Raw genomic sequence first — 9,852 nt, 5'->3', positions numbered from 1 at the left:
AACCCAGTTGAGGTAATTAGCATAACATAAAGGCTGTCGTTTTTTCCGCCACACGAGGATAAAGCAAGTTCCATTCATTCATCATAAATTTTTCCGACTAACTTCCATAATAATTAATGCACAGGAATTTAGTTGGCTGACTATATGTGAAAATACACTGACTAAATTTTAGTCAGCCGAACAAAAACAGCAAAATTTAATTTAGGCAGCAACTAGTTTAGTCAGTACACAATAATAACACCCCTGCTGAATGAGTGTATACATGATACGAATTCTACCACAGATACATTCCCTTGTTATATACCATCTATCTACCTACCCAGGTATCCCGTCACTTGGCCAAGTTATTTGACAACATGTCTAAGTTAAAGTTTGAGGAAGATGAGAGTGGCAACCCATCTAAAGCAGCACTTGGAATGTACAGCACTGAAGATGAATATGTCGCATTTGGTGATTTATGTCAATGTACTGGCCAGGTAGATGATTAAATCCATGTCTATGCCTTTTTTGCTCATTTTTGCCGTTTTTTTATTCTGGTTTTCTTAATTTCCTCAAATTAAGATTATTTTCATACCAGAAACTGCATACAATATAATATATTATGTTTCAATGCCTATTGCTTCTATTATATTTTTTTTTAAAAAGGAATACAACTATTTATGTATTTTTCATCAAAAATATTTTTCGTTTCCTGCAACATTTTTGAAATATCTTAATATTCTTAAATTTTTCATTCATGTAGGTTGAACTTTGGTTGAACCGAGTGATGGATGCAATGCGTGCAACGGTACGTAACGAGCTCGCTGAATCCGTGGTAACATACGAGGAAAAACCTCGTGATCAATGGCTGTTTGATTACCCTGCACAAGTTGCTTTATCTACCACACAAATCTGGTGGTCTACTGAGGTAATGTGGTTTTTGTGTAGAACTACAATGCCAAAACAAAAAAAAGTTTAATTTTCTAATTTTAGTTTTTTTAATACCAAGTGATTAAGTTAAAAAATTAAAAATTCTTCTCAAAACACTTGTTTTAAAAAGATAAGAAATATGCTTTAAATGAACTGAAACATACTGATTTGTATTTCACAATTTTACTGGTCTGTCATCAATTGGTTGTCCAAATTATCAGCCAAACAGAAAAAAAAACAAAAAACAACATTGTTTTAAAAAAAAAATTACACACACTGTAATAGCTTATAAACTCAAAACGGGCATGAGATGTATAAAACAAGACACCTGCTTTATAAACCAGGATAAATAAGTAACATTTATCAATTTTCAAGGTTGGAATTGCATTTGCTCGTCTTGAGGAAGGTTATGAGCATGCATTGAAGGATTACTTTAAGAAACAAGTCAACCAACTGAATACATTGATCACACAACTCATAGGAAACCTTACACATAATGACAGACAAAAGATTATGACAATATGTACAATAGATGTACATGCTAGAGATGTGGTGGCTAAACTCATACAACAGAAGGTAGAGTAGAAGTCACATTGATTTGTATATGTTTATAATGTTAAACATTGTAGTTTCCCTATTTTAAAATGCCTCATTTAAGAATTCATTTTCTAGCAGCAACTTTTAAAAGTAAAACAAACTTAGGATAGTTAGGCTATAGTTTGCCATGTTTTAATAAACAACCTACTCTTTGTGGTTGATATACTATAGTGTACCGTGCCATGGTAGCTAAGATTTTTTCTACTAAATGGTATCGTTAGTCCTTTATTAAATTGAATCTAATTTAATTTGATACACAAGAATTGTTTAACTTTATGAGCACCAGATCAGGGTCAGATTCGCGAAATTTATTCTAGTTATCTCACTGAATTTCAGTACTATTCAATAGAGATAATATCAATCTTGTTTCACAGATTGAGAGCGCATCTGAGTTTGTTTGGCAATCCCAGCTTCGGCACAGATGGGATGATGAGAAGAAACATTGTTACGCTAACATATGTGATGCACAGTTCTTATATTCATATGAGTACCTTGGTAATACACCACGCCTTGTGATCACCCCACTTACTGACAGGTCTGGTGATTATTTTTATGAAAGATTTGCAGTTTTATGTTTTAATGTCGTTTACTGCTGGGTATAATGTAACTTGCATGTTTTTGTTTTTACAATTCTCAGTCGAAAGCATAAAAAAATATCCATCAAAATCTGGAGCGCTAGATAAATGTCAGAATGCGTTTTACTGCTATTGCTATAATGTAACTACTGTACATTTTTGGTTTTACAATTCTTTGCACTATAAATATTCATAGGCTCAAAAGGAAAATGCTTTATCAGTAAATATCAAAACTAAATTTGAAATGCACATCTAACAACCCCTATTCCTGCCTCCCCTGCATTTTAAAAATATGGAACCTAGGGAAATTTTGTAAAATTAATGTCACATTTATTAGAGTTTTTTTTGTAGAACTTTTTTTAGGTTCTATTTACCCAGTACACCTCAACCTATATTCAAACCTATAACCAATTCACCCAATTTTAACCCCGCATGTTCCTTCAGATGCTACATCACTTTGACCCAATCTCTCCATTTAATTATGGGTGGTGCACCTGCTGGTCCAGCTGGTACTGGGAAAACAGAAACCACAAAAGATCTCGCTCGTTCCCTTGGTATCATGGTATATGTGTTTAACTGCTCGGAACAGATGGATTATAAATCTATTGGAAACATCTACAAGGGTTTGGCACAGACGGGGGCATGGGGCTGTTTCGACGAGTTCAACAGAATTTCAGTAGAAGTGTTGTCTGTTGTTGCCGTGCAGGTAATAACATAACCGATTTTATTCATAAAATAATTTTATTCATATAATTGGGTGGGGGAAAATGAGACACCTTTAGCACATAATATCCAAATATCCTGATTATGTTTTAAACAATTAAAACAGTCTATGGAGTCGTGATAATACAGTTTTATAATTCTTTGTTTACCACCAAATGGTACGAGAAAATAGAATAAAAAGAATAGTCCTATCTTCCCCCACCCTACTATGTCTTTGAAAACGATAGCAATGATCAAATTATTAAAAAACAATGCGAAAGAAATCAGCAGCACAGCAAAAGTTGTTGTTAAAACATGCTATTACTAAAAAATTATGTAAAAGAGCGACACCTAAAATGCATGGCTGTTAAACAAACATTTAGTTTATGTTAAAAATAACAAAATTATCATGTTCCCATCTATGGAAAATGGCACATTGAGTAAACCTTTACCTTGTAACTGGAGGATACTAAATTTAGGCTCAGTGCTGCCATCATTGTGTATGTGTCCTTTACAAAGTACTTGGTAACTAAAAGCACCCATCAGCCATGGGCCATGATATTACTGGTGCAAATATAAATGATGACGCTACCAACTTTAATAAAACAGTTAAATTTGTAGATTCAGCTCAGTAAAGAGTATGTGTACAACAAATATGAAAAGTTTCCTTCAATGCCTGCTTAAACTAGGTCAAAATTACATTACAGGGTCAAATGGCATAACATTAAAAGTCAAAATAACAAGTCAGGTCAAAATTACACAACGTTAAAACTCTTATGTTTTATTTTCAGGTGAAATCCATCCAAGATGCGATCCGATATAAGAAGAAGAGGTTCATCTTCCAAGGAGAGGAGATCTCCCTCATCCCAACAGTTGGCATCTTCATCACCATGAACCCCGGTTATGCAGGAAGAACAGAATTGCCGGAAAATTTGAAGGTTGGAGATTTGTATTGCTGTCAAACTGTTGTTTTACTTTAGCGAGGACCATAGGCACCAAACTTTTAAAAATACGGGGAGGCAAGGAATAGCTAAACATGTATTCTGGTAAAAATCCAACTAACTGGTTACTAATGTTTACTGATTAATGTGGTGTGGTAATTTTTACGGTTTGGCGCCTATGCCGACTACCATTTTAAAACAGGCCTTTGCTCTTGGTCTTTTTTAAAAGGTGATTGCTGCAAAGTGCTGAATAAAAAAGCAAAAAAAAACAAAATAAATCTAGGTGTTTTATTGATGAAGTAGGGTGCCATAATTGTTGCATGTTTATGAAAAGGGGCACAAACAATGACAGATTTAGAAACACTGACGTATGACATATCTTAGTTTTAAACTGATTATCTCTTTATTCACATCAAATACTATGGTTTTATTCAAAAATATATTATTATGTACTGTTTTATTTGTAGGCTGTTCCTATAGTAGTAGTGGGCATGTTATAAAGTTTAAATATGCATAGCATAATATATACATTGTCTTTTCTGAAATGACTTATGTTATTTAACCAAGGCCTAACATTACACAGGCATTGTTTAGACCTTGTGCTATGGTTGTTCCTGACTTTGAACTTATATGTGAGATCATGTTGGTGGCTGAGGGTTTCCTTGAAGCTCGAATTCTTGCACGAAAATTCATTACTTTATACACACTGTGTAAGGAGTTATTGTCAAAGCAAGACCATTATGACTGGGGTTTACGGGCTATTAAGTCAGTTCTTGTGGTGGCTGGATCGCTTAAAAGAAGCGACAAAACTAGACCAGAAGAACAGGTAAAATATATTTCATTTGATTGTGTGTTAAAATATATTTTGTTCTTTAGGTCCAGTTTTATTGTCATAGGAATTAGTTTACTTGATTTTTTTAAATGATAATTTAAAAATTAAGTTGGTTATGCTGCATGATGCCTAAATTATCAACCATACATAAAAAAAACAGCAAAAAAAACGTTGTTACATATGCGATAACTTATAAGCGGGAACAAGGTGTATAAAACCCTTGTGTTGTAAAGACTGTCATTGCCTGAAAAAATAATTTACCTTCATTTAGTCATATTACTTTTCATTGATTTCTCATATTTATATCCACAGGTTCTCATGCGAGCTCTTCGAGATTTCAATATTCCGAAGATCGTGACGGATGACATGCCAGTTTTCATGGGACTCATCGGTGATCTCTTCCCTGCGTTGGATGTCCCTCGTAAACGGGATCTTGACCTTGAGAAAATGTGCAAGCAAGCTGTGCATGTAAGTACATCAATACACACTAAACAGCAAGCAAGTTACATTTTTTCATACAGTTATGAAGTAAAGTGGTATTACTTTTGCACTTATGTATGTATATGTCTGTATGGTATAAATAACGTATGCTCAGTTTTTATATAACGAGTCTTTGCCTGTAAGCAGAAGACACCAAGTTTAATACTTCCACCTTTATGGATATTTTATGGGTGTTATTGATCAAGACAATTATAAATAATTGCTCCAACCACTGATCACTAATGGGTTGTCTGAATTGTCAGCATCTAAAAAGCACTGAAAAAAACATATTCTAAAACATTTAGAGATGTAAACAGACATGAGGTGTAGACATAGGGCAAACCTGCCATAACTTATAAAGTTGGCACTCGAGGAAACATAAGTTACATTTATTCTTTCTTTTGTGTTGTAGGATTTAAAACTCCAAGCAGAAGACAACTTTGTGTTGAAGTTGGTTCAACTTGATGAACTTCTGTTTGTTCGACACTCTGTGTTTGTTATTGGTAATGCAGGGACAGGGAAAACACAGGTGATTTATTGGCATGCAAGTCATGTACCTTAGTGGTGAAGTGTGGGTATTGAAATAAGATTTTTATGGGCATAGGAGTAACATAGAAGCAACTTTTTATTTAGGCATATGGGTGACTTTTTTCTAACTTTTTGACAAAATACGGGTAACTTGCTAAAGTACAGTTACACTCACAAAATACAGTTACACTCAAACATGGGGAACCTCCCTGATTTCTACAACAATATGAAATAGTACACCTGTGTTATAACTACTATCGTTTCTGGCCACGCAAGAATAAAGTAAGTTACATCATTCATTTTTATTCCAGGTATTAAAATCCTTGATGAAATGCTACCAGAACATGAAGCGTAGACCGATATGGGTTGATCTTAATCCCAAAGCTGTCACCAATGATGAGTTATTTGGTATCATCAACCCAGCTACAAGGGAATGGAAAGATGGATTGTTTTCAACCGTTATGAGGGATTTATCCAATGTTACACATAACGGACCGAAATGGATTGTGCTGGATGGTGACATTGACCCGATGTGGATTGAATCATTGAATACCGTTATGGACGATAATAAGGTGGGTGGAATATGTGTTTTGCTGTTCATGGTTTAAAAATTTTACAAGGCTAAATAATACACTGCAACAGCTGTTTTCACTTTTAATAATAAAATACACTTTAATGCAATAGCCTTTTTTCCATTTTTAATAACATTATACTTTTTAACGCTGTATCCTTTTTTACAGTATTAATAATAAAAGACATTTTAACCCAATAGCTTTTTACACTTTGTTAGTAAAAGACAGTAAGACACATTAAAAGCAATAGCTATTTTTTACTTTTGTAGGTATAATAATGATAAATCCTAACCCAGCCTTTCAGAAGCATTTTCCTTATGTGTCAGCTTTAACTTGTATTTTAATTGTTAACTTTAAGTTCTGGTGCTCATAGAATAGGACGATTCTTCTGTAATAATTCCAGTCAGGATCTGGTGCTACGAAAAAACTAACAGACAAAATACAAGGCTAACGAATTGTATAATATCAGAGATATATATTTAGCTTAAATGTGATTGTCTCCTATTCAAATAGAGCCCGACGATGCCAGTCAGGTGAAATATATATCTCCTATATACAGTTTGTTGGGCTTGATTTTTTATCTATTATGTGCTTCATATCATCAAAATCAGTCATGGCTCATTCCCCAAAACACCTAGGGTGTTCTGGAAGATAAATAGAATCCATTCACTCATCTTACCTTGTTATACCAGGTGTTGACATTAGCCAGCAATGAGCGTATCCCACTCACACCTTCAATGAGGTTGTTGTTTGAGATTAGTAACTTACGAACTGCCACCCCAGCCACTGTATCAAGGGCTGGTATCTTGTATTTGAATCCTGCTGATCTGGGGTGGAACCCAGTGGTAAGTACATGAATGAATGTAACCTATTTACCCCCATGTGGTTGGGCAAGAACAGTCGATGTAACACAGTGTTCTGTTTCATACACCTTGTGCACGCTTACAATTTACCATTTATGTAACTTTGTAAGTGTTCTTTTGCTGATAATTCGAAAATCACTGGTTTGCGGCAATTGCCATTAAGTGTCTTGTCCAAAGATACAGCTCACAATGGTAGTAGTCAATGCCAAGAAACTTTTTATTTAAATCAAGCAAAGAGTGTTAAAACATACATATCATGCTTTAATATTGTATCATTATTTTACTTTTTTACTATGACCCACCACACTACACAGGTAACATCATGGATTGACAAGCGAGAAATTCAATCAGAGAAAGCCAACCTAACAATATTGTTTGACAAATACATACCACCATGTATTGAAACATTGAGGGGAAGGTTTAAAACAATTACTCCAATACCAGAGTGTGCTAAAATACAGGTAGGAAAGCATAGGTGCCTATCTTTGGTAAACCAGAATTTCTTTTCCCACATAAGTGTTATTGCTGTTAATTGAAGCTTTTTTCCAGTTTACCAGTTACTATGTGTGCCTAGATTATTCACATAAGGTAACGATATTTATTCCAGGCTATCCATGCAATATGCATACCCATGTTAGGCACATATGTAGGAAAGTTCATGTTTTATTGACAGCATGTTTTTGTTAATACACCAGTCTTCAGTTATTTCTGTTTATTTTGATTACCGGAGCTTTGTTAAGTACATTGGTTTATTGCTAAGATTTTTAAACTTTTTTTATGCAAAAAGGCAAAATCACTTGGTTGCTTCGGATTTCTTTGCGACGCAGCAACATTTAAAAAAACTTTTTTATAACATTTTTATTGTTAATTAAAAAAAAATTACGGCACACCGGAGTCTTTTTATAACATGCCAGTGTAACATAAACTTTTATATCTCCTCGTTCAATATTACTAATGCCTATACTTCTTCACAGATGTTGTGTTATTTACTTGAAGTGCTTCTTACACCAGATAACACACCAGCAGATTGCCCAAAGGAATTATACGAGTTATATTTTGTATTTGCTTGTATATGGGCATTTGGTGGGGCTATGTTCCAAGATCAACTGATTGATTACAGGTCAATAAAGTTATCTATTTAAATACTGTGGAAAAAATGCTGTGTATTAAGTGTAGTTTATAACAAAGTTTACTTATATAGCTATCGACCCTTATTTTAAAGCAATGATATCCTAAGTTTTTCTAATTTTTAATTCATTTTTTAGTCGTTAACTAAATTGTATATAATTGGCACTGTGGCACAATGTTTGGCGCACCTGTCTGTAACCTAGAAGTTATGGGTTCAAGGCTGGTCACTGCTACAGGTCACTAATGGGTTATCCAAAAATTGTTAGCTCTACATTAGAGAAAAAAAACTCTATAAAGTTGAATGCATGGTAACTCGTAAGCTAGCACGAGGTGTATGAAACAGTACACTTGTGTTATAACGACTGTCTTTTTCCAGCCATGCAAGGATAAAGCAAGTTAAATTTATTCATTTATTTATATGCAGAGTGGAGTTTAGTAAATGGTGGACCACTGAGTTTAAAACAGTCAAGTTCCCAAGCAATGGTACTGTGTTCGATTTTTGCATTGACAGCGAAACAAAGAAGTTTCTTCCATGGTCAGAAAGTGTTCCCGTATTCGAACTGGATCCTGATCTACCATTGCAGGTCAATACTGGGTGATTGGAAAAATTTTAAACTGGAAACACTGGGGTTATGTTTTTATTATGATATTCTATTAAACATTTTGGGGATGACACTATATGCTGTACCACCTCATTTTTATACCCAAAATAGCTCTTATCCTGGTGCTAGGTGTCTATATAAACAAACAAAGCGACAGTATTATGAATATGCCACATTAATCAATTAGGTTCCCTATGTTTGATGACTATGATTGTAACCGATTTTAATGATGTCACTTAAAAATTTAAATACGAGGCATAAAGAGAAATATAGAAAACTTTGATTAATGTGGCAAACACTAAAAATTTGGTCCCGCTTGTTTGTATACACAGTATGTCCCCCTGTTATAAAAATTGTTTTAAGTTATTTTTTTTAATGTGGGGTTGCCCAACCCCAAGCCCATACACACCAAAAATTAAGCCTATTTATGCCTTTCCCTTTTCTCCAGGCATGTATGGTGCCAACAGCTGAAACTCGTCGTATTCGTTACTTCATGGATCTTCTGATGGAGATCCGTCGTCCAGTGATGTTGGTGGGGAACGCAGGAGCTGGAAAGACGGTCCTCGTGCAGGATAAACTCGCATCCCTTCCTGAAGACTTCATGGTCACGAACGTTCCGTTCAACTTCTACACAACATCAATGATGTTGCAAGGAGTGCTCGAGAAACCACTTGAGAAAAAAGCGGGGAGGAATTTCGGACCTCCAGGGTCAAAACGGTAATTTGAAATTTTTATTATTGTTTTCTAAAGTATAAACTATTTGTTAAATATTTTTGAGGGTAATGCATCAATCCTGGACCAAATCCTAGAACCCATTGAAAAGCCACACTGAAAGACCTCACCCATATAGAATAAAATCTGTTATTTCTTACACAATTCTGTTTAAATTTAATAAGTGTGATTTTGGTGCAAATGTTTATTTTAAACATGGAAGTGTGTATGTATATATAAAAGTAGGGTCATCATATATTATTTATAAATTAAGTTAATACAGGTTGTTTTCACCAGGTTGGTTTATTTCATTGATGATATGAACATGCCAGAAGTAGATGCATATGGGACAGTACAACCTCATACACTTATAAGGTATTATGGTATATACCTTTGTNTTAAAATTCAAGAT

General features: G+C 34.4%; 1 protein-coding gene across 1 annotated transcript in view; it reads left to right on the top strand.

Annotated features, from left to right (window-relative positions):
- The window catches only part of LOC100180857 (dynein beta chain, ciliary-like), a gene marked incomplete at its 3' end in the record, with an annotated part of 37,528 nt that overhangs the window by 17,290 nt on the left and 10,386 nt on the right, over nucleotides 1–9,852 (top strand). Inside the window, exons 37-51 of the mRNA XM_018815208.2 lie at nucleotides 743–907; nucleotides 1,285–1,485; nucleotides 1,881–2,041; nucleotides 2,526–2,787; nucleotides 3,575–3,721; nucleotides 4,308–4,550; nucleotides 4,869–5,024; nucleotides 5,449–5,565; nucleotides 5,876–6,136; nucleotides 6,829–6,981; nucleotides 7,314–7,460; nucleotides 7,974–8,119; nucleotides 8,552–8,711; nucleotides 9,178–9,446; nucleotides 9,738–9,815. Coding sequence (XP_018670753.1) covers nucleotides 743–907; nucleotides 1,285–1,485; nucleotides 1,881–2,041; nucleotides 2,526–2,787; nucleotides 3,575–3,721; nucleotides 4,308–4,550; nucleotides 4,869–5,024; nucleotides 5,449–5,565; nucleotides 5,876–6,136; nucleotides 6,829–6,981; nucleotides 7,314–7,460; nucleotides 7,974–8,119; nucleotides 8,552–8,711; nucleotides 9,178–9,446; nucleotides 9,738–9,815 — 2,666 coding nt within the window. The remainder of the gene's footprint in view (nucleotides 1–742; nucleotides 908–1,284; nucleotides 1,486–1,880; nucleotides 2,042–2,525; nucleotides 2,788–3,574; nucleotides 3,722–4,307; nucleotides 4,551–4,868; nucleotides 5,025–5,448; nucleotides 5,566–5,875; nucleotides 6,137–6,828; nucleotides 6,982–7,313; nucleotides 7,461–7,973; nucleotides 8,120–8,551; nucleotides 8,712–9,177; nucleotides 9,447–9,737; nucleotides 9,816–9,852) is intronic.

Source organism: Ciona intestinalis, unplaced genomic scaffold (assembly GCF_000224145.3).
Source record: "Ciona intestinalis unplaced genomic scaffold, KH HT000049.2, whole genome shotgun sequence".
Taxonomy (NCBI): domain Eukaryota; kingdom Metazoa; phylum Chordata; class Ascidiacea; order Phlebobranchia; family Cionidae; genus Ciona; species Ciona intestinalis.
The sequence above is the reverse complement of the archived record's forward strand: the minus strand, read 5'-3'. Positions and strand labels throughout refer to the sequence as shown.